Source organism: Alexandromys fortis, unplaced genomic scaffold (genome assembly GCF_014885135.2).
Source record: "Alexandromys fortis isolate MF-2015 unplaced genomic scaffold, M_Fortis_MF-2015_v1.1 scaffold_13, whole genome shotgun sequence".
Classification (NCBI taxonomy): Eukaryota; Metazoa; Chordata; class Mammalia; order Rodentia; family Cricetidae; genus Alexandromys; species Alexandromys fortis.
Genome location: NW_026067908.1, coordinates 11,173,523 through 11,197,715, shown reverse-complemented (window position 1 = coordinate 11,197,715; position 24,193 = coordinate 11,173,523). Strand labels below are relative to the sequence as shown.

The window sequence follows — 24,193 nt, the reverse complement described above, 5'->3', positions numbered from 1 at the left end:
GCTCCCGTGAATCGCAGGAAGCCATAGTGCTGGCCTAGGTTCTTTCCATTCTGCAGCATCCCGGTATCCATCCAAAGACCCACTCCCGAGCTTCCACCGGCATCCTCAGCTGTCACCTGCAGATAGCCTCTGTCGTCTGGTGCCACCACACCTATTAGTACGTGGCCTTTCCTTCAGCGGCTCTTCCCCCTCGGGGACTCAACCCTGAGCCCTTGGGTGATGTGAGACAAAGTTTTCATCTGGCAGCCGGTCCCGCGCATGAGCGCTATGAAACCCACGCCCTCCCACACACTCACTTAGGGACAATGACCATCGGTTTGATGTGCTAAGAAGTATGTGGAGAGTGTCCCCAACATGCAAATTCTAGATATTGTCCTCCGGTTCTTACTCAGACCCTCTCAGGAGGGAGCCAGGAGTCTGTTATTCTGGAGTGATTCTGAATCTAGTGCCTTACGGACCACCCTGAGGAAGTGCAGGCGCACCAACCAGCTGCCACCGTCACCATCCACCAGCATAGACTCATGGCAGGACTTCATCTCTTTAGACTTTAACTTTTTGTTTTTCCGGGCATCGTCTCCTGATGTAGCCCAGGCCAGTCTCAAACCTGAGACCCTGCCTCAGCCTCCTGAGTGCAGAGCTGGCCCGTGTGTGCCAGCTCCAGACCTCTCTTTTATCTGTGAGGTGAGATACACACTCTACTGCCCAGGGAGAGTATAATAAAAGCAACGGTATGGCGTCGGTTGAAAATTAACAGAGAAGGGCTGGAGGGAAGGCTCTGAGGTCAAGAGTGGTTGCTACTCTTGCAAAGGACCTGAGTTCTGATCCCAGCACCAACAGTAGGGTGCTGTAACTCTAGCGCCAAAGGATCTAGTGCCCTCTTCTGGCTTCTGTGCCCACCTACACACATGAACCTACAGATGCACACATAGACACATACATATGTACATAAACGAAGAATTTTAAGTTAGCGTAGAGCCTGGTGCCTAACAGATCCTGGGGAGGGGTGGCCAGTGATGATGTTTCCTGTCATACGCAGCGTAGCTGACAGCGGAGAGCATCTCTACCATCTGGGGTCAGCCTCATTCAGCAGTGTCACAGCAGGGCATCCTGATACTCATGACTCCCACTGTGTAGACGTGGGCACCCGCTCTCTCCCTCGTGTTCCCTCCTCTGTGGGCAGAGGGTGTCCTCTCTCTCCTGTGCCTTCACTTTTCCAAGAGTGTGATCCTCACAAGCGTGAGGCGTCTTGCTGTTTGTATTGTGTTCTGAGCAGAGGAACCCTCTGCTTAGGATGGGTGAAGACGGCCGCTTTTTGCTTGAGCACTGACCCATCGGGGTCATTTCAGGTTGCCTGATAGATACTCTTCCTGCCATGGCTTAACTTCTCTCTCTCATGAGTGAGAAGGGAGGAAAATGAAATTCCCCGAGCCTCTGTGGCGCCCACCACCTGCATGAGCTTCCTAGTCTTCAGAGAGCTCTTCCACTAAGGAGGACAACTGAGTTAAAGGCAGGAGAGGATGGGGAGACAAACCCACAGCCAGTAACCGCTGCTGGTGTGCGGCAGACACTGAGTCAAAGCCCCAGTTATCACCTGTCCAGGAACCAGTCCTTCAGAGTCTTAGCTACACTTCCATCCCCGTGACAACTCCACACTTTAAACCCTCTGGCTAACTCTGTTCACCCACCCAAAGCTCTTCAATTTCTCACCTGTCTTACCAGATACATCTAGCTCTTCGACTACTATTCCTGGGGCAGACACTGTCCCTCAGTAGACCACCAAGAGCTCACATAGTGAAGCAGGGCCATCGTGAGACTTTGAAAGACATTCCCCCACTCCCTGGAACCATTTTCCTCACTGTGGTCTTCCCGTGGCTTTTGATTGCAGGTGTGTGAAAGTTAGAGCTGGATTATCTTTCCAAATTCAAAGAGGGATTTGGATGAAACAGATCACCATAGTTGGATTGACTAGAAAAATACAAAAAAGAAAGCTAGCAACTCAGAGTTCAATCATCAGGCTTGTAGGGAAAGCTGAAAACTGAGAACATTGGAGACAATTCATAAGTTGGGATATAGAAATCTCTGGAAGGTTGTTGACTTTTCATTGTCATTGCTCTCAGTGAAATAGTTGGACAGCTTACCCGGGGTTGATGTTGGTGAGCAAGCCAGAAGTTTGGGAAGGAAGCTTACTGAAGACCGGAGAACGTGACTCAAACTGGAACATTCTGATGTCTCTGTGTCTGTCTCGCGCCATCTCTTGGTTCACTCCATAAAACTTGGTGTTTTTTTTTTTTTTTTTTTTTTTGGCATCTTTAATTTATGAGCACACAGCAGAGAGGACTCTGGGAAATGTGGTTTCTAGCATGCCCGTATTGGTAGATTTACTATCCAGTGTATCTGCCATGTGTTGTTCAAAAACTGCCGATAGTGTTGACCACCTAACCCTCCATCCCATGCTGTCTTGCTGGACCTAGTTTGTTGCTTGTTAACACTTTGGGAGTGGAGCAGTACTGGACAAAGAAGAAATACATCTAGTGCCCAAGTTGTCTGCTTTCATCATTTTACCTCTGCGAGCTTCTCTTGAGATGAGGGCAGAAATCAGCCATGTCTTTTACTCTAAAAGAGACCCCCTCACCCCTTAACCAGTCTATGCCAAGCAAAGGGAACAGTGATCTGGTTCCCAAATGATTTGCCCCAGGAACTTTATTTCTTTCTTATCACCTTGAAGGTATAGAGTGAAATTCAAGTTTGTCTAGATCATAATGTTTTTAAAAGAAATCAGCCAGTCATGGTGGCACATGCCTTTAAGCCCAGCTCTCAGCAGGCAGAGGCAGAGAGACATCTCTGAGTTGAAGGCCAGCCTTGGTCTACACAGTCAGAGTTACATAGTAAGACCTGGTGACCAAAAAAAAAAAAAGAAAAAAAGGAATAATTGTAGATGATATGTTAGATTTTGCTGCTACTTAGTAACTAGTAATGAACTTTGAATGTTAGAAATACACTCACTCCACAGATGAAAACAGCGTGGCATATTTATAGTAGGTGATCCGTGAACACTTCAGGTTCTTTTAACAATGGAATAAATAGCTCATAGTTTGCTGTCTTAAGTCTTCAAGAGCAGGAGACAGAATCTCCTGGAAGGGCAGTGGTAGAGTCTCACCAACAACTGAAAGCTCCCGAACTTGTTTACAGTGGTGCCCATGTGAGATCAGTTACTAATCCTTTTGACTGCATGCCAACAATAACAGACTGAAAAAAAATTTGGTTTATTAAATTTATTTTTGTACTATGGAACACAGATGTTGTAGAACAATACATCCCACTATGCCTAAATCTTTTTACAAAGTTTTCAGTACCCCATAAATATAAAAGATACACATTAAATAAATCAAATTTAGTATTATCCTAACAATATCAAGCATAAAGACATCTGTAATTAAATGAGCTTGAAGAAGAGGGTTTAGAAGCATTGCTAAATGCAGGCCATAATTCTTTCATTTAGTTTCTTGAGTTTTTGGCAAGTGGTTTTACAGGCAAAGCAGGAATGAAATGGTAAAGGCCTTAAAGCCCTCCAGAGGTCGGCCACTGCTGTAAATTAAATGCAGACTTGTTAACTATTACTTTTGCTTTCAGATATTGAGTGCAGCAAAGCATTTAAATCTTATTATAATTAAATGTTTAGGACGAGCACATCCTTCGTTTCCCATGTGGTTTTCATCACTGCCTTTTGAAGACTCCCTTTGTGCTTTTGACTGAAGAACTTCCCTGTTTTGGCTTTTGGTTTGCAGTAGGAACTGGTATCTTCCTGGGTCCATAGACAGTATCCCCCCCTTGGACATTCAAGACTTTGTTTGGTTTTGGGTTTTGTTTTTTTTTTTTTCAAGACAGGGCCTCCCTGTGTAGCTCTGGCTATCCTGGAAGTCACTATGTAGATGAAGCTCATCTTGATAATCCCAGCACACCCTGCCCTTACCCTCCCGCCCTCACCCCTACCTTCAAGTGCTGGGATTAAAGGCCTGCACCACCATGCCCTGCGCAAGACCTCATTTGTATCCATAGTGGATCTAAATGGCAAACTGCTGCCTAACAATAACCAAGTTTTTCCCCTTGTTTTCGATTACAGATGGGGTGACTGGTTTGAAGGAGTTGGCATTCCTTAGGGATCTGGCTGAACAGAACTCTGGGAAATATGGCATCCCAGACCGGACACCCTTGCCCGTGATTAAGGGCAGCATGATGGTGCTGAACCAGCTTAGCAACCTGGAGACCACAGTTGGCAGGTTCTACACCAACCTTCCCAACCGGATGATTGACGAGGCCGTCTTCAGCCTCCCCTTCTCCGACGAGATGGGGGATGGTAAGTGTAGCAAGAATGTCCTACTATGGAAGAGGAGAGAAAGGAGCAGGCAGAAAGGTGCACCCCTCCTGCTCCAACCCCACAAAGACGGTTGCCTGCCACCTAGCCTACAACACGCGGTAACGCGTAAGCCCAATGCTGCTTCCTGAGGAAGCTCCCTTAGTGAGTGGCGCTAAAGCGTTGCTGTGCATCACGGTGCGCAGGGAAACACAAAGAACTGGGTGTGTTCTTAGATCCCACACTCCTTAAGTCCTTGTTACCTCATTAATTCTCCATCTTGGTCACCTTCAAGAAGGGATAAATCAGTGAGTTTCTTAGGATGAATTCATACACACGCGAGAATACATACAGATTAAGATGGACACCTACGTGTACACATACACGCATACATATAACCAGTGGCTGGCATACCACCCAGTTATGAGTGCTGCTCATGTCCCTTTTTTAATACACCGTTTTCCTTTGCGCTTATCCACACCATCATCCTGATGCCACAAGTACCCAGGACACAATGTTGAGCGAAGAGGTTTAGTGGTCACGTGACTCAGTCACCGACCTAGGAAATGGGAATACTTTTTGTCCGGGTGATCATGAATAGTAATAGCAGTAATGTATATAAAGTGTCTATACAATATGCCTGGCCGATAGTAGGTTGCTTCTCAGGAAAGATAATTATTGTTTATTCTTCACTTTTTTAATGTTTTTTTTTTAATTTTAAAGATTTTATTTCTATGAGTGTTTTTGGCTGCATGCATGTCTACAGGATGAACATTCTGGAACTAGAGTGATAAACTTTTATTGTGAGTCGCCATGTGAGTTTTGAGACTTGAACCTGGGTCCTCTGCAAGAACAAGTACTTTTAACCACTGAGCCATCTTTCCAGGCCCTGTTTCTCTCTTCTCTCTCTTCTTTCTCTTCTCTCTCTTCTTTCTCTTCTCTCTCTCTCCCCTTTATTTCTTCTTTCTTTCTTTTTTCCGAGTAAGGGTTTCTCTATGTAGCCCTGCCTGTCTTAAAACTTGCTCTGTAGACCGGGTACCCTTAAACTCAGAGATCCACCTGCCTCTGCCTCCTGAGTACTGGGATTAAAGGTGTGCACCACCACACTTGGCTTATTCTTCATTTTCTTACTCTGCCTTCCTCCCACATTCTTGATGAAGAAGGTTGGAAGAGGCAGATAATCACTAAGCAGACAGATGGCATCCCGAACCTGGGTCTGGTGTTCCTGTTGAACCCTCCTTTTTCATTCTGAATGGGTCCACACATGTATATAGTCTAGGGCAGTGCTTCTCAACCTTCCTGATACTACGAATACTACAGCTCCCCATGTTGTGGGCACCCCAACCATAAAATTATTTTTGTTGCTACTTCATAACTGTAATTTTGCTGTTAAGAATCACATGTGAATATCTATGTCTTCCAATGGTCTTAGGTGACCCCTGTCAAAGGGTCATTCAACCCCCAAGAGGGTCACAACCCATAGGTAGGCTAGTCCTCTTGATAGTGACAGAAACTTAAATGCGTGTGTGTGTGTGTGTGTGTGTGTGTGTATGCCAGCCAAGGGGGGCAAGGTACACAAACCCCCTCAGTAAAATTTTGCTGATAAGAGACCATCAAGAAATCCTGTTCATACTATGCGCTGTGTGAAAGGAATAAAGACAGATGTGGAAATGCAATTCTTTAAGAACTCAGTGAAATAAGTCAATTAGCTTACTAATGCCAAGCAGGTAGAGTGGGGGCCCCTCCTGAAATCTGCACCTTCCATGAAATTTTTGAGCCACCTGCTTGTTGATGTCATCCAGATGTGAATCTGTGGGTCTCATTTCATGAAGCCTGCACAGTGGATGTCAGTCATTGGCTTGCACATCTGGTGGATTTCCGTACCAGTGTGTCACTTCTGCCACTTCTGTCGTACTTTCAGCTCCTACAGCTTACTAGGTGACTCATCTGACTCCGTGACTCGAGAACTTGAATGTAGAGAAATCAATGCAGCTCTAACTGAAAAACCATTATAGACGGACTATCATTTGATGAATATCATGGGGTTTGGGGGGGGGGTGCAATATATGTATGTATTTGCTGAACATGCATTTCTGTTTTTTAAAAAAACCTTACTTATATGTTTGAGGTTCAAGTAGAGAGGGTAGTGTTTGGAGATTCTGTCATTGTGAGCATAGCTTAACATATTTCATTTGCCACTTTGGGATCCAGAGTCTTCTATCCAGAGACTGGGAAATGACCCAGCAAAATGCTTACCTGAGTTCAGGTCCCCTAGGACTCATGTAAAATGCCTGAATGTGAAATTGAATCTATAACCTTGGTGCTGGTGCGAGCAGAGACAAGCATCTCCCTGGCCAGCTAATCTAGCCGAATCGGTGAGCTCCCAGTTCTGTGAAAGACCTTGTCTCAGTTGTGAAACTGAGAAAGATACCTGACATTACCCTTGACTTCTGAGTGAGTACATGTGTACACACGTGTACAAACACCCAAACAGGTACACGCACACATGCACACACGGACCAATTAATTGGTAACTAATTGATTTAATACAAAGTGTCTCCTGTACAAGCTAATAATGGAAAAGTAAGTTTGAGGCTCATTTTTTTTCTTTAATTTGTTTTTGTAAAAAAAAAAAAAACTGTCTTTATTCATTATACATACCAATCCAAGTTCTCATTCCCTCCCCTCTCATTCCCTCCACCTAACCTCCCAGCCCCCATTCACTCCTCGGAGAGGGTAAGGCACATTGCTTTGGAGAAAGTTCAAGGCCCTCCCTACTATATCTAGGCTGAGCAAGGTATCCATCCAAAGAGAATAGGTTCCCAAAAAGCCAGTGCAAGCACTAGGAATAAATCCTGGTGCCACTGCCAGTGGCCCCTCAGTCTGCCTCAGCCATACAACTGTCAACCACATTCAGAGGGACTAGTTTGGTCCTATGCTGGTTCCTTCCCAGTCCTGCTAGAGTTGATGAGGCTCCTCTTTAAGACAGTTTTTTCCATCATAGCCGGAGAGGTTAGAATGCTTTTGCATCTCGGTCATGGAGCATTGCTGTTGTTCTTTACTAGTCTATGAAAATGACTTGCATCTTAGACAAGAGCCCAGGGAATATGACCTATGTTGGGACCTTTGTCTCTAAACTAGCCCTCATGATGCTGCTTCTACCATACATAACCCTTTTGTCCAAGGAGGCCTGAACCCGAACCTCCTGTGAAGTGCGCGGTCAAGACTATTTTCAATATCTGTTGTTGCTGAGAAGCATTTTTAATGTGAACTGAGTAGAGGGTACTGGGAAGATCAGAAGAGACCTCCTACCCCTATGGAATGACTTTTTACAAATTCTTCCAGGGTCGTGTCTCCTTCTTCCTGCTGATCCAGTTAGTTGGTCTCTGCAACCGCAGCAATTCAGCATACCTGGAGTATCGTCACCACCCACAGTTCTCCGTTTACCAGTCCATTCTTTTTCGTAGACACCTTTAAGAGTTTCCAAATGCTTTTCCAAAGTGTTCTAGAAGGGATTTGTGATAGGCCCCCGGAGAGTGAACATGCTTCCAGGTACAGGAAAGTACAACAAGATAGAGAAAAGCGCACCATTCTTACGTTTGGGGATTTCTGTAGAGTCCCGAGATTGCAGCATGGCTAGAGATCAGAGCCATTGCCTTGTCTCAGCTTCATGAAGCCATCAGTTGAGGCAGCGTGACTTCCTCTGCCTCGCGGTGGAGGCAGGACAGTTTGGTGCCCACCTGCTCCACTCCACACCCTGACTCTCCTGGACACTTTCCTCCTACGTGTTCTTCCCTTTCCCTAATTTTCTTTTTTTTATTATTTATTTATTTATTTATTAAAGATTTCTGTCTCTTCCCCACCGCTGCCTCCCATTTTCCTCCTCCTCCCCCAGTCAAGTCCCCCTCCCTCGTCAGCCCAAAGAGTAATCAGGGTTCCCTGCCCTGTGGGAAGTCCAAGGACCACCCTCCTCCATCCAGGTCTAGTAAGGTGAGCATCCAAACTGCCTAGGCTCCCCCAAAGCCAGTATGTGCAGTAGGATCAAAAACCCATTGCCATTGTTCTTGAGTTCTTAGTAGTCCTCATTGTCTGCTATGTTCAGCGAGTCCGGTTTTATCCCAGGCTTTTTCAGACCCAGGCCAGCTGGCCTTGGTGAGTTCCCGATAGAACTTCCCCATTGCCTCAGTATGTGGGTGCACCCCTCGCGGTCCTGAGTTCCTTGCTTGTGCTCTCTCTCCTGCTTCTGATTTGAACCTTGAGATTTCAGTCCGGTGCTCCAGTGTGGGTCTCTGTCTCTGTCTCCTTTCATCGCCTGATGAAGGTTAATATTCAAGAGGATGCCTGTATGTTTTTCTTTGAGTTCTCCTTCTTATTTAGCTTTTCTAGGATCACTAATTATAGGCTCAATGTCCTTTATTTATGGCTAGAAACCAAATATGAGTGAGTACATCCCATGTTCCTCTTTTTGGGTCTGGCTTACCTCACTCAGGATAGAATTTTCCTGTTGTTTTATGTGTCCTGTGAGCTAGGTGTGATTTGTATAGTTTGAACATTTGTTTCTGGAAAGGAAGTAGGAAAGAGTGGGTATCTGAGAGGATATGGCTGACAAAGTCTACAGCGTGGGGCCTGGCCTCCATGGCTAGAAAGACATTCCTATGGAAATTTCATTTATTTCAACTACTCAGAGTTCCACGCGATCAGTTTCTGTGCCTTTCTAACTCTTCCCCTCCGCCGTCTTCAGGGTTTTCGATACATTGATGAGTTGTAATGAGTCTGTTTTTTAAAAATCCCTTTCCCCAAATGTCTTGGTCCAGCATCCCCTAGAAATCAGTAAAAACAGGTCCTTTCCTCCGTATCCTGTCAGCATGGGCGGGTGCCGGATATTATGTCCAGTGTCACACGTATGTACAAAAGGAGTACAGCTGGAATGGAACTCAATTCTTCAGACTCCTTATCCAGTGGGTTTTTTTGTTTGTTGTTTGTTTTTGTTTTTGACATGCTGCTGAGTCTTCCCATTCACACAGATTTGGCACTGTACTGTTTTCTGTTGATCCCAAGTGTGTTAGTTAGGGTTCCTGTTGTTGGGAAGAGACACCATGGCCATGGCTACTCTTCCAAAGGGAAACATTTTCAAAGGTTTAATCCATTATCATCATAAAAGCAAGCATGGTGGCAACAGGAAGTGAACTGAGATGCTGAGCATAGAAAATCTCAAAGCCCACCCCCACACTTCTTCCCACAAGGTCACAAGCACTCCAGCAAAGCCACACCTCCTAATAGTGCCACTCCCTATGAAATTATGAGGGCCAGTTACATTCAAACTACCACAGCACATATTGTGGCTTAGATAGGAAGGTTGGAGGTGCTGGCGGGGAGGGGGGGCAGGGAGATGACCCCTGTTTAAATTAACTACGCCATCCCAAAGGACCCTCTTCCCTTCCTTTGTCTCACTTTCCATACAAGCTGCAAGGGCAGTGGTCAGGACCTGGATCACAGGGCCTGAGACCACTATCAGCCCTCATGCTTACCCTGAGCACGGCCCCAGCCTTGGTCCAGTGTTTCTGTGCTATCCTTTGGTTCTGTTTTTTAACCCACAGGTTTGATCATGACTGTGAGTAAACCCTGTTACTTTGGAAACCTTCTCCTGGGGATCGTAGGTGTGGACGTGAATCTGGCTTACATTCTTGAAGACGTGACATATTACCAAGACTCTTTGGCTTCCTATACTTTTCTCATAGATGACAAAGGTAAGAAAGAACATTTTCTTTTGCAACTTAAAAAAACATAGTCTGTGGATATTTTTTTCACTAATAAAGTAAAATAAAGACAGTTTTCAGGGAAGTTATGCCACTAGGATCATGGGGCAGTGGAAATGGATCGTGGAGATGGCAGAGCGAATTCACAGTGCATGAGCTCACACTATGCTGGGTTGTGAGATCGTAGGTTTTTAATAACATCAAGAAGTTAGATTTGGGGGTGAATAACGCCTAGAATGGGGTTTAAATCACTTTTTGTTAGTATCCTTATCTTTAGATTCCCTGGCAGGAAGGTTTATATGTAACATTTAATAACATTTAATAAAACGAAAACCAGAAAAACGAATGCCACCTAAATAGCCTCAATTAGACATATGTTCAGTAATTTAAGAGCTCTTTCAACACTTCAGGAGTTTTATGAGAGCTCACATAAAACGGTTGAGGTTTTATTGGACTGCTAAGGTACAGATGAGGTTTTGAGCACTGGGCAGCCATCCCAGACAGTCCACCGTTCAGACCAGTAATGGGCACGTTGCTTAGAACCAGCAGCCGGCATCTTCCTCCTGACATGTCTTGTTCTGTGATTTCAGGGTATACACTTATGCATCCGTCTCTTACCAGGCCATACTTACTCTCAGAACCCCCCCTCCATACCGACATCATACACTACGAAAATATCCCCAAGTTTGAATTGGTTCGGCAAAATATCCTAAGGTAAGAAAGAGGTGAGGGTTACAGGATTTTATGTGTTTTGAGAGGGGGACCTTTTGCAATCAAATGTGAGTGTTTGCCATAGAAGATAAGACTAGCATACAAGTTATTTTCTTGTTACCAAAAGTTTTCTGAGTGAGTTTGCATACTGGTAGGAGCCAAGGGCTGGGAGGTGGCTCCGTAAGCAAAAGTGCTTACCATGCAGGTTTGGCAATCCAAGTTTTATCCCCAAAATCACGTAAAAGTAGGAGAGAATTGACTCCATAGTTGTCCTCTAATCTACATACTTGCACCATGGTAACCACACACACACACACACACACACACACACACACACACGCATACACATTGTGAATACATATACAATAACAATAAATAAAATTAAATTACAAAACAGTTTTTAAAGAAGGATAGCCAGGATTTTGATTGCTTGTTATAATAGGGAAAGGCTCTCAAAATTATTTGGAGGCAATGTCTTGTCAATCAAATTCTACCTTTCCATTGAGTTTAATTGTAAAATAAGGCGTGTGTTAACTCACGTCCAGAAAGAACTCTGTGTAGACCAAACCAAGATGTGTTAGCAAAATAAAAGGTTGAGGTGAGGACCCGTAAATAGGTTGTCAGTGTCGTGTCCGGCGGCACGGTTTGTGCCGCGCTCTCTCAAGATAAAGACAGATTGGATGTTTTCCAACTGTGATATGTTATTTTGCCAGATGGTAACCTATGGAGAAATGAATCTTTGTGCCCATTGGTTGAAAATTAATAAGTGAGTGATTTGAGACAAGTCAGTCTCTGGAAAGAATTAACTTTGGGGGCAGGGCAGAGGCGAAGGATGGCGTTTAAGGCAGAGTTGACATAGCGCGTTCCCACAGCTGAAAATCTCACATCATGGCTTTCAAAGGGGATGAGTTTCTGTGCTGTTCAGGAGCAGGGGGTGGCCACTGACGCACAGCTTCTCGCTTGCCTTTAATTAAGTGCTTAGTTTTTCTCTCTCGCCCGAGGCATTTAATTCTGGTTTTCCACACAGCCTCCCTCTAGGCAGCCGGATTATCACGGTCCCTGTGAACTCCTCTCTGTCTTGGCACATAAACAAGCTGAGGGAGACTGGAAAGGAGGCCTACAATGTGAGCTACGCCTGGAAGATGGTGAGTAGAAGGGAGTCGTTTGGATTTGGCGGCCTCTGAAGTTCAATGCTCTTCTCCCGGCAACCCTGGAGAACCTGGGTCAGACTATGTGACTAGTCTGATTTGAAGGGACTGGGAAAGAAGACATTCCACAGATGGTTCACATTTTTTCCCCCTTTCTTGTTTCTAAAACCAGTTAATTGTTCATGACAAAGAGATCAAATCATATAAATGGATACAAAGGGGAGAAAACAGATCCACTCCTTCCTGCCCTTGACCCATTTCCCATCAGTAACCACTTCAACCCGTTTCCAGAATTTTTTCTGCACAAACAAGTCTCTCTGTGTACACATGCATGAAGTGCATTATTGACTGTGTGGGTTCACATAGATAGACCAAAGCTCTTTAAATGATTTTTTTTTTAACCTTCGTTTACCTATTTGTACATGTGTGGGCACAAGATGGCCCAAGGACGACTTGGGCAAGCCAGTTCTCTATTTCCACCAGGATAGCCCACGGAGCATCACGGGACATGTGAGCTAGCTACTGAGCTCATTATTTTAAAATATAAATCATCCCAGCAGTTTGTTTGCTCTTCTTTTTTATTGTTGTTGTTTTATAATTTGAACACAGATTGTGGAAATTAGGAGTTTAAAAGGAAGATATAAAAACATAAATGCCCTCTGAGATGCTCCAAAGAAATGAGGCCTTAGGTTAGAGTTTGGGGTGTCTCTCCTCAGCACCAGTGGATTGGCAGTATAGCCATGACTAGGGCATCCAGGGCTGCTCTGTGCTATGAGCCCTGCTCAGACACTGGGCCTCAGGATCATAGAGAAACAGAGGACAACACTGTTTCTCTCCTTTCCTTTCTCAACATGGCAAAACAGTATTGTTATAAGACCCAAGGTTCTATAACCCAAAGGATGGATGTTCATTTTTATCCCCAAATTTTAATTACCGAACTTAAAAATGCAGTCACGCTTGCTAGATGGAGGTGTCTGATGCTCAGTCTGTTGTTCATTTGTTCCTTTAAGAACTTCTCATTGGTCATTTAGTGCACGTAAGAGGGATAAATAAAGAGTGGTACAGGGAGCTGGAGAGATGGCTCAGAGGCTAAGAGCACTAGCTGCTCTTCCAGGGGTTCTGAGTTCAATCCCCAGGAACCACACTGTGGCTCACAACTTCTATAATGAGGTCTAGTGCCCTCTTCTGGTGTGCAGACATACATGCAGACAGAACACGGTATACATAATAAATAAATCTTTTTAAAAAGGAAGTGATAAACAGGTAGAGAGATGCCTCAGCAGATGAGAGCAGGAACAACACTTGAAAATGACCTAAGTGGGGCTGGAGAGATGGCTCAGCGGTTAAGAGCATTGCCTGCTCTTCCAAAGGTCCTGAGTTCAATTCCCAGCAACCACATGGTGGCTCACAACCATCTGTAATGAGGTCTGGTGCCCTCTCCTGGCCTGCAGGGATACACACAGAACATTGTAAACATAATAAATAAATAAATTTGAAAAAAAAAGAAAAGAAAAAAAAAAAAAGAAAATGACCTAAGTATAATTCCCAGCATCCACTCTGAGCTGCTTGCAACTGCTTGTAACTCACCTGCGAATAACCCCACCCCCCTACATACACACACACACACACTTAAATATTCAACATAAAACCAGACTTTGGTGTTTGAATTCAGAGATTCCTTTCTTCTAGCATATTTTCTAGTACATTCTGATAAAAAGCTTTTAAGTTACATCCTGAATGCTATCTGCATTAATAATCGTTGATATTTTCGAAAGAAATGCCAGCGTCTGTGTGGCCTTTGGGTGGTAAAGAGAACTAGGTGTCAACGTTTTTTTTTTTTTGGAAAGAATTTCTCTTTCCATGTTGGTAAATCCTGAGCTCTATCCTAAGTTCTATAATTCAGGCGATCACATCAAGGAGATGCATCGCCTCTCTGAGAGCTAAATTTGTCACAACAGGTGAAAAACTAAGAAGGGAATGAGATTCAAAGCAAATGAAGCTTTGACCCAGCAGTGAGGAAAAATATCCCTAAGCTTCTTTATTTGGGTTGGGGGTTTAGCTATTCACCTTGTCCCAAGGGGTAAAATGGATCATTCTACTAATCTAAGAAAAGTCAGCGGTTACTGAAAAAAAAATCTACTCAAACAGCTTAGCATCCACAGGCATGGCAGAATGGTGAATTCTTTTACCGAATTTGTCTGAATATAACTTGAGATTAAGTTAGCTCTTTGAAAGAGATGGCTCTGCATAGTTAACCAGCTACTTTTGGAACTTGGGTATTTTTCTCTTACTGAATAAGCTACAGTCTATAAAGTTAGGTTCCACTTATTCCGATGGGGTTCCCTTTTTTGGGTCAGTGGAACTTGCAGCATACAAAAAACTCAACTTCAAGGACACCTGTGTCAGACTGAGCAGTGAGGAAAGAGTGGCTGCCATTTAGAACAACGCCATCAACTTTCTAATTCAGGGCATGAGGGAAGAGGATTAAATTTGCTAATCTAATTGAGGATGTTTGCCAGCCGTACTTGAAAGCAATTCCAGGAAGATGTAAATTGCTTCTGTTTAAAGATTCTGAAGCCATTCTCACAGACCCTGAGTTTAATTTAACTCTAACCTGCCTGGTTTAAAATTTCTCCATCCCTACATCATCGGAGCCCTTTTTATAAGGCAGCATTGATTTTTAGTTCTGATGTAGCTGTCTCGCTCTCTGATTAATCTACAAGCCATCTTTTAAATGGACTCTTTGGGGTTGAGCCATCTGTCAGCCAGGTGTGGTGACACACCAAGTCTACCTGGGTCAATGTTTCTGTCCAGGAGAGGCGGGAAAGCGCTTGTTGTGTAACAAGGATGTCTTGAGTTGGAACTGCAGCATCCTATGAATCCAGATGTACATCTCTAACCCCAGCACTGTGGGAGACAGGAGAACACCCAGAGGCTTCTAGGCAAGCTAGTTTCAAATCAGCAAGCTTCAAGGTCACTGAGAGATCCTGTCTCAAGAATTAGAGAAGTGACCGAGGAAGGCATTCCAACCTCTGATGTTTACGTATGCCTGCGAGCACAGTCTCACACTCTTGAAGGCATGCATACACCACGCACGTGCACGTGAGCACACATACACGCACACTCATAATAATAAACAGGCTCTTTGCACTTTGCAATATATCAGACTTAGACGCTTATGCACTGTTTAATGACAGCTCAAGAAAAACATCACGAAATCATTGTGTGTGAATGTCGTTGACCTACACAAGCCTCAATGCTATGGGTCAGTCAACTATAATACCCAGATGCTTGATGCAATCGAAGTGCAGGGTATACACATATTTCTATCTATGGCTGATGCCAGAATAACTCAGCACACTGCTTTTCAGTATTTGTATAGGTAGAAATACATAGCCTAAAATAATAATGAAATTTATGGTAGAGAGAAGACATAAAGTGCAATGCAGTTCCTCCTTGCAGTGCTGCAGCTGATAGTCTGTGCTGCACATTTCTGTGGCCCACAGACAGCACGCTGGGTGACCTCACCCAGGCGGCACCACGAATCATGAGTTGCATTGTGATCTTACAGAGGCATCCGGAGATAACAGGCATTTTATTGCTCCATTCTAGTATGATGGGGCCACCACTGTTGGTGGTAAGTCAGTCACTAGCTTGTGATGCTTGGGAAGACATTTTCCTCACTAAATTTTGTTCAAACACCCATTCCTAAGAGAAAGCAGTTCTGGAAGTACATAAGAGTTTATTGTGGTAGACAACAACAGCACCCGCCTATCCTGAAACAAAAATGTTGACCCAAATAGACTGGGCAAGAATATCATAGAATTGGTGCTTCCTATGAGTTTAAACAGTGATGCTGCTCATTTCAAACCTGGGGGCAGGGGAGACAGTTTTTGTCGGTGATGAAGTAAATATGCTGGATTTTGTTGTAGCAAGAATAATAAAAGCCCAGAGACAGGTGTTGGGGTTCAGGCTGAAGATCAGAAAAGCAAAACAGCCAACCTCTAGAGAAAACGACTGTAAAATGAACCCTGAGCCTCTGTTTCCTCCCGTCTTATATTCCCCTCGAGTGCTGGGATCAAAGGTGTGTGACTCCCTAGTACCAGGATTAAAGGTGTGAGCCACCACCACCTGGATCTGTTTCTGTACTGATTTAGTGTAGCCTAGGGTGACCTTGAATTCACAAGAAAGCCTTCCGCCCCCGTCTCCCAAATCCTGGGATTAAAGGTGTGTACCACCACTGCCTGGCCCCTAGTGGTTTAGTTTTACCTGCTTGTCTTCAGGCAAGCTTTATTTATTAAAACAAAAAGAATCCCTATATTTTGTAATGACTGCTCCTGAGCCCTTCTCTCAGTGAGGACTCACAATTGATTTAGAACGGTCAACTCCCAGAATGCTTCTATAAAAACCAATAATGCTTTTTTTTCTCCTAAGGCTAGAGGATATTCCTAGGGCAGAGTAGTCAAGCATTCTACCAGGGAGCCACATCCCAGGCTCCACTTGTGCATTTTAAATGCATTTCAAGCCAGAGTAGAAATAAACACTGTATACACACATACACACACACACACACACACACACACACACACACACGCTCACACTCACACGCTTGCGCCTGTCTGTTAGCCTATCTAAACATGACAAACCAGGGTCACAGTTCCCAGGGGGCTCTTATTTGGTCACTCATTAGCTGTAGGATGCTGTGTTACACACAAGCTCCTTTCCACAAGAAAGAAAAACAGAAAGATCTCTGGTAAACCCTTATATCGTTCACGCGAGTTCATCCGACATTGTATTAACACCTTCCCAGAGAGAAGCCAGACATCAGAAACTAATGTTTGCAATGGAACCTTCATTTTCTGTGTTAGGAATTCCCTGCTGAAATTTTTTTTTCCTTTACAGGTACAGGACACGTCCTTCATTCTGTGTATTGTGGTGATACAACCGGAAATACCTGTCAAACAATTGAAAAACCTTAACACCGTGCCCAGCAGCAAGCTGCTGTACCACCGACTAGATCTCCTGGGCCAACCAAGCGCTTGCCTCCACTTCAAGCAGCTGGCAACCCTAGGTAAAGCCCACGGGCTTTCTTCATGGTCTTAATCAAAGAGTTCCTCAGAAACATCTATCTGATTCCTGCTCTGTTCAGCCCCAAATACTTCATATTCGCTGTTCTAGAGAATGTGAAGCAGCCAGGTACAGTCGTTCACACCCACAGTTCCGGTAGTCGTTAGGCTATGGATGGAAGGCCAGCATGAGCTGCATGGTGAATTTCCAGACAGCCTGGGCTATTGAGTGGGAACCTGTCTCAAGAAAATAATACTAACAATAATAATAATAACAACAAAATATACTTTGTGAAGCAGTTGTATTCCTTGCCTTGGTCGAGTTGCCTAGAAGAGGCTGAGGTGAGAATTTCTATGCTGGTGATTTATAGATAACAGACCAGGGAAGAGGGGAAGACAGTCAACAGGGAGGAAAGACAGAACAAAGTTGACTCCGGATGATGCTCCAGCCTCCGCCATCTCAGGCTCAGAGTGGCCATAGCCCAACATGGACCACAGACAAAGGAAGAGTTCAGTTTTTGTTGCCCTCAGCCCCTCTCAGCCTGCAGCCAGTGCTAGGCATGTTTTGGTTGTCCAGAGGCCACAGCGAGATGTCCTACCAGTGAAGAACAGCCACAGATAAGAGGATGTGCAGGTGTGGGGTGAAGGGTGTTGAAAATAGTAAGAGGGACATAAAGGAATCTGCTGAAGGCACTGATAACATCTTCCACAGGACCCTACCTCCCAAGAGTTTTGCCATAGGCAGCATCTCCAAAGGCTGCTGGTGGGGTTTACCATTGCAATCAACCAGGCGTTTAGTGTTCAGTGCCTTGGTTGGTCTGTGGTAAAGGAAGACATTTGGATTTACCAAAAGAAAAAATAGTTCCCTCAGATTAAGGTAAAGAAAGTAACACAGCTTAGATGCTCTGAAGTCAGTTTCTTCTGAAATTAATGTTGCAACTCCACTGTCTACCAGCTTATTTCTAGTTTCTGTATATCTTTATAGAGTAAGCGAGTTTCTTATAGACAAACTTATAGTACAGGTTTTGTATCCATCTTTGGCAATCTTTGTTGTTTTATGCTGATTGTTAGTTTTACATAATTAACACTATATACTTCAGGGTGGTCTCAAACTCACTTTCTTCATGCCTTAGCCTTTCCAGGTGCTGGAATTATGGGTGTGTGCCACCATGCTTAGTCAGTCTTTATTTTTTGATGGATTTATATAAACTATTGATCTTTAATGTGATTGTGTCTATAGTTGGATTAGCGCTTTCTGTATTTGTTAACTATTTCCTGCTAATTTCTTGTTCTTTGTTACTGTTGTGTCTTTATTTTCTGCTTTTATAGTGTTCCTAGATTTTATTTCTGACACATAAAAACTTTTAAAAAAATTTTAGATGTTAATGAGCACCATTTAGTATTTCATACATACCTGTACATCGTATGATGTCTGAACCAGCTTAAACGTACTTGTCTCCTCAGCCACCCATAAAAAACTCATGGAAATTGTTTTCAGAACCTTTCCTTCCATCTGTTTTAAATGCACAGTGCAACACTCCACCATGTACGTAGCTCACCAGTGCCTCTTGCTCAATCTGACATTGTCGACCATTGCTTCCCAGTCTCCCCACACTCACGAGGCTATGGCTACCGTTCTACTTTCAGCTTCAGCTACTCAGATGCCACCTGAGGGAGAGCATGTCATATTTTTCCTTCTCTGCCTGGCTTATTTCATTTAACATAATGACCTCCAATTCTATACAAGACTTCAGTAGTTTATGGGTGTAGACTATTACCTTAGATTTCTGTACCATGCTTTCTTAATTCTTAGTTGACACTTGGGTTGTTTATGTTTGGGGCTGTTTTGAATCGTGCCACACTGAGCATGGGGTACCAAATGTCTCTTCTATAGCTTGACGTCATTCCTTTGGATATGGGAGTGGAATTGCTAAACAGCATGATAATCCTAGTTTTACTTTCTTAAGGAACCTCAATAAGTGTTTTCCACACTAGCTTACTATACTAACTTACATTTCCACCAATGGTACACAAGGTTTCCCTTTTTTTTTCCACACCTTCATCAAAAAGCATTATGCTTCGTCTTTGCGTAAGAGTCATTCTGGCGGGGAGTCAAGTGATGCTGCATTGTGGTTTTGATCTGCATTTCCCTGATGATTAGAGCTAGTGAATGGTCCATGTATACCTGTTGGCCAATCTGATATTTAAGTCATACCCACTTGGTTGGCCATGCTGATGTGTGCCAGATACACAGGAGGCCTTTATAGCCTATGTAGTCAGTACCCGACAGGCTGCGTGCTGTTTAGATCAACTGCTACCTTCTTTTTCCCTCTTGAAAACACTTAGGATTCAAAAAAGTGAATGATCACTGAAGTTAGCAACTGAGCAGAGGGACACAGGCTGGAAGGAGATCAAGCCAGAGACTCCATCTCTGGGTTCCAAATGTGAACCCTGGAATTGAGTTCCTTCTTTACATTCCTCTCTCAAAAGTCCTTCCTGGATCTGAGATCAAAAGACCAGGCGAGGCTAAGTGATCTTTTCTGTGGCACATTTCAGAAATGTCAACAATTTAGAGAAAGCCTGTGATGTTAATCAGAAAAGGCTGCGTCTTGCATTTGTTTATTTGCTTTGATTTGGGCTTTGGGGTTTATAGTCTCTGTTTCCTATGAAAGAGAGCATACGTTTTTACATTTTCACGAAATGCTGTACTGAAGAGCAAGACTTCTAAGTTCTGGGCCAACAAGATGCACAGAACTGCAGGCAGAGATGAAGCGCTGTCCTGAGACGGCGAGAACAAGGGTCGAGGTCAAGGTAGTTGGTGAGAAAGAAGCTCCAGCCCACATATTAAATTTCATTTGCAAACTTCCTCATATCCACACTGTCCAGTGTTAGCTACTGGCTACTCTTAGCTGTTGGGCACTTGAAAGGGGGTTAGGGCAGCATCAATATGTGGGAAATGTCATATGCATGCTAGATTTTTATATATTAATTAGCTCCTGAAACTGTCATATTTTAATAGTCTATGAGTGTACTATCAGAATTTATTTTCCTTTTCTGGCTATCAGGGGAAAAATTAATTACATTTACAGATGGCATTGGTTTTTTTTTTTAAATATTTATTTATTTATTATGTATACAATATTCTGTCTGTGTGTATGCCTGCAGGCCAGAAGAGGGCACCAGACCTCATTACAGATGGTTGTGAGCCATCATGTGGTTGCTGGGAATTGAACTCAGGACCTTTGAAAGAGCAGGCAATGCTCTTAACCTCTGAGCCATCTTTCCAGCCCCAGATGGCATTGTTTTAATATTACGGTTGGACAGCATCGCTCATGAGTGTACTCAGACAGGGTGACACTTGCTAACTCAGACACAGTCTGAGTGGCTGATCGCAGGTCACATGGGCAGACCTTGGGCCTGTGCGCATTTTCCCAGAGAGCCCTTTCCACCTTGCCATCCCTGCTCCCATGGGTGATGGGACCCTGGGGCAATGCAGAAGGTTCAGCAGGAACAATCTTGTTCAGTTTCAGTGAAAGGAACACAAGACCCTTAAAACGCACCAAGAAAGGAATGGGAAACAAGAATTTTAAGTGGCTGCTCTCCGACTTCACGGTGAGGGTTCTGACACAAGGCATGAAATATGTGTCAACTGTCTTCCAAAGAGGCACGGAGGTCTCAGGAGTAGACATTACACACTTGCCTCACACCCAGAGGCTCTGGCTTCCATCCCTAGAACTAAGAGGGAGGGAGTGTGATGGAAAGATACCATCTCTTGGTGTGCAAAAAGAGGAAGAAAAAAAATTTTTTTCCTAAGGCAGCTTTGTGTGTATGTATAAATGTATAAGTATGCACGTCTACCTCTTAGACGCCAAGGTTTACATCTCATATGGTACTGGTTTCTCTCCTTTACCCCCAAGCTGTCTTACTGCATCAACCTTTTCTGAAATGCTAGCCAGTCTCTGTCTCTGGAAGAAAGGCCTACTCCCGGAACCATCGCTACTTGTCTTACCCCGGCCCTCCTGCGCCATTCTCAACTCTGAAATGTATTTGTCTTACATTGATTTCTTCTCAATTCCTTCTGCCTGCTCTCTCTGATTAGATCCAAATCTCTAAGTCCAGGTCACACGACCGGACTTTTTCCTGTGCACACACCGGCACACTCTTTCAGGAATGGACCGCTGAGTCTATGAACACACATCATCAGGGAGTTGTGGGGTCAGCCTTCACAACTCTCTACTTTGTATCTCTCTCTCCTTGATTACTTGAGATGAATGCAATCACAATCTCCCAGGCCATCCTATGAAGATATCCTGAGAAATAAGTCGCATCATGGGAAGCAACAGTTTCTGAGAGTGGCCTCCTGCCAGTTTCTAACTGACAATTCTAGATGCAAACATCATCCTGGAGTTATGTCTTTGGGGAGACACTGTAAACTTACCCGATGGTGAGGGATGGAAGATTAAAGACTCATAGAAGACATCCTACATTCGGTGCAAGTATTTACCAAACTAGAGGACGAGGAGGCTATGCACTTAAACTGCTTTAAGTAGCTTCCTGGGGCTGAAGGGGGGGGAAGTGAAATCCAATGTCCCCAATGGGTGGAGTTTCGAATAAATGAAATGACCTCCACTGTCCCCCAGAACAAACCCCTTGGGTCCTTGAGGTGGAAGTGAAGTCACCATGTGATGAGACTGTCCTGGCTCCTTACTGGAAATGCTTTTGCGTCCCTTCTGTCTCTCCATATGGTCTGCAGGGCAAAACCACGCAGCAGTCTGTGCTCTCTAGAAGAGACTCCCTTTCTCTAGGCAGAAAGCTATTCCTACAGTTTAGTTTGCTTCTTGGTATTATGTGCCCTTTCTATCTGTTGACTCAGGACCTGGCACATACAGGGCAAAGACTCTTTCTATATCCTTAGCTCAAGACTGGTTTGGTGGTGTTTTACCCACTGCCCACCAGGTTGCAAGAAACTGAGACATCGTGTATGAGGGCTATCAAGTGAAGTTGCACACACACAGATTTTGATGAGATATGATGATGTCATCAAGCATCATCATGTGCTTTATTTCACGTGATAGTATAGTATCTAATGACACATTTTAAACTGTGGCGAGACTAGGTGTGGTGTCCATGCTTTTCAGGACTCTGGAAGCAAAGGCAGGTGAGCTCTGTGACTAAGGCTAGAGTTCCAGGCCAGCCAGGGCTTCACTATGAGACCCCTTTCAGAGGAAATAAAATAAAAATGGGGTAAGGTTGAACAACAGATATTTTAGATAGAAAATCTTGTTTGATACTGTGATTCACTACAGGGATTTTGCCTCAAATAGGAAACGGGTTTTCATGTTAGAAATCGTGTTTCGGAAAGTATAAGCTCTGCTCATGGCACGTTTGCCTGACACCTGTGATAATAATTTTTTAATTTGGTTGTTGCCTTGATGTCAACACTTCCTCTGCCTTCTGCCTGAAGAACAGTACTGGTGTGAATGCTAATGGGTGTTGCTGATGTGTGCAGTTGTTTTCGCGCCCATAGAGCGCCCTTCAGATCACACTAGAGATACTCTCGTCAATAGTAGTGTTCCCCACGTGCAAATGCTTGCCTAACAGCCAGAAAATGGTGGAGCCCAGAGTCTTTCCCAGTCTGGCTCCATGTTTGCCCTCTGGCCCTCTGTCCTAAGAAATCCGCAGCATGCCGAGCTAAGAGTCTTCGGATTTATGCTTCAGCATTTGTGCCTCTCCGGGCACAGCCCCCTCCTGCTCCACTCAGAGGACCATAAGCTCCCTGAAGGGAGAGAATGTGGGGGGTGTTTTTCCTCCCTTTTTTCCTTTGCTCTCATTGTCGGGCTCTTTGTGTCCTTGTGGAAGACATTAAACCACCGTAGCAGACATGTTGGCAGAGCCCTGGTGATGCTTTTGTGTGGGCCCCAGATGAAGCCTCTGTGTTCTGAGACCGGCTTTGTCGGGGTCTCTTTCAGAAAGTCCAACCGTCATGCTGTCTGCCGGCAGCTTTTCCTCCCCCTACGAGCACCTCAGCCAGCCGGAGACCAAGCGCATGGTGGAGCATTACACGGCCTATCTCAGTGACAACACTCGCCTCATTGCTAACCCAGGACTCAAAGTAAGTATTGGCAGAGGCCACATCTCTGGGGCCCCTTTCCACAGACCCGGGGGGGGGGGGCGGGGGGAGGAGTTGCTGGCCAGGAATCTTTGAAGTATCAAACCCTGCTTGTATCTGGGCCTCTGCATCCAGGAGCCAAAAAGGCAGAGTGTGTGCCCCGGGGGAGCTAGTCAGCTGTGACCCTTTTGATGGATTAAGGAGCCCAGTGAGCCACGGGAACAATCTGCTTCAGGTCTCATATGCAACTTGGGGGTTTCCAAGTAGAGGGCGTGATGAAGAGACCAGAGAAAACCTCACACTCCATTTTTCCCTTGGAATAGAAGTGTTCTGCTGTCTGTCGAGATAAATATGAGATTCAAGCCCCCAAAGAGGCCGTGTGCGTCCAAATGCTTCACCATAGGAGTTTTCTTAAACTAAGACAGGCTAGCTAGGTGAACGACGGAGTCACCGCACCTCCCCTGACTCTATTCTGTGAACTTTTGTTTTTCACCAAGTTTGGTTGTACTCACCCATCTGCTGTTTAAAGGTTTTCACTGGGCTTGGCTTCTCTGCAAGGGAACCTTGGGGAGCCCTGGCAGCAGCCCACGTTCTTTTCATGGGAGTTTTTTTTTTTTTTTTTTTTTTTAAAGGGGGCCCTGCAATGTCTTCCTTTGTCTCTCAGTTCTCTGTCAGGAACGAAGTGATGGCGACCAGCCACGTCACAGATGAATGGATGACACAAGTGGAAATGAGCAGCCTGAACACGTACGTTGTCCGCCGTTACATAGCAACACCCAATGGCGTCCTCAGAATCTATCCTGGCTCCCTCATGGACAAGGCATTTGATCCCACTAGGAGACAGTGGTGAGTCTGTGGGGGCCTTCAGGTTCCAGTTCCTCCTAGGCCTGGGGAGACACGGTAAGGACAACAGTACAGCCATTTTGGGGCCATCGCTGGAGAAGACACTTTCGGGGGGGGGGGTATATTATTTTCATAAGAATGGTTTGTGCATTATTTTTTGACTGCAGTGCCCTTGTCTCTCTATTTTGAGAGTAAAATAATGCGCATTT

At 44.6% G+C, this 24,193-nt stretch overlaps 1 protein-coding gene across 3 annotated transcripts in view; it reads left to right on the top strand.

Moving 5' to 3' along the window:
* The window catches only part of Cachd1 (cache domain containing 1), a 235,074-nt gene that overhangs the window by 184,382 nt on the left and 26,499 nt on the right, over positions 1 to 24,193 (top strand). For 2 of the 3 annotated variants that reach the window (XM_050136118.1, XM_050136120.1), the window contains exons 9-15: positions 4,121 to 4,354; positions 9,949 to 10,098; positions 10,698 to 10,821; positions 11,846 to 11,963; positions 16,869 to 17,037; positions 23,002 to 23,144; positions 23,806 to 23,987. In XM_050136118.1, coding sequence (XP_049992075.1) covers positions 4,121 to 4,354; positions 9,949 to 10,098; positions 10,698 to 10,821; positions 11,846 to 11,963; positions 16,869 to 17,037; positions 23,002 to 23,144; positions 23,806 to 23,987 — 1,120 coding nt within the window. The remainder of the gene's footprint in view (positions 1 to 4,120; positions 4,355 to 9,948; positions 10,099 to 10,697; positions 10,822 to 11,845; positions 11,964 to 16,868; positions 17,038 to 23,001; positions 23,145 to 23,805; positions 23,988 to 24,193) is intronic. The other variant, XM_050136119.1, reaches the window with a different exon arrangement.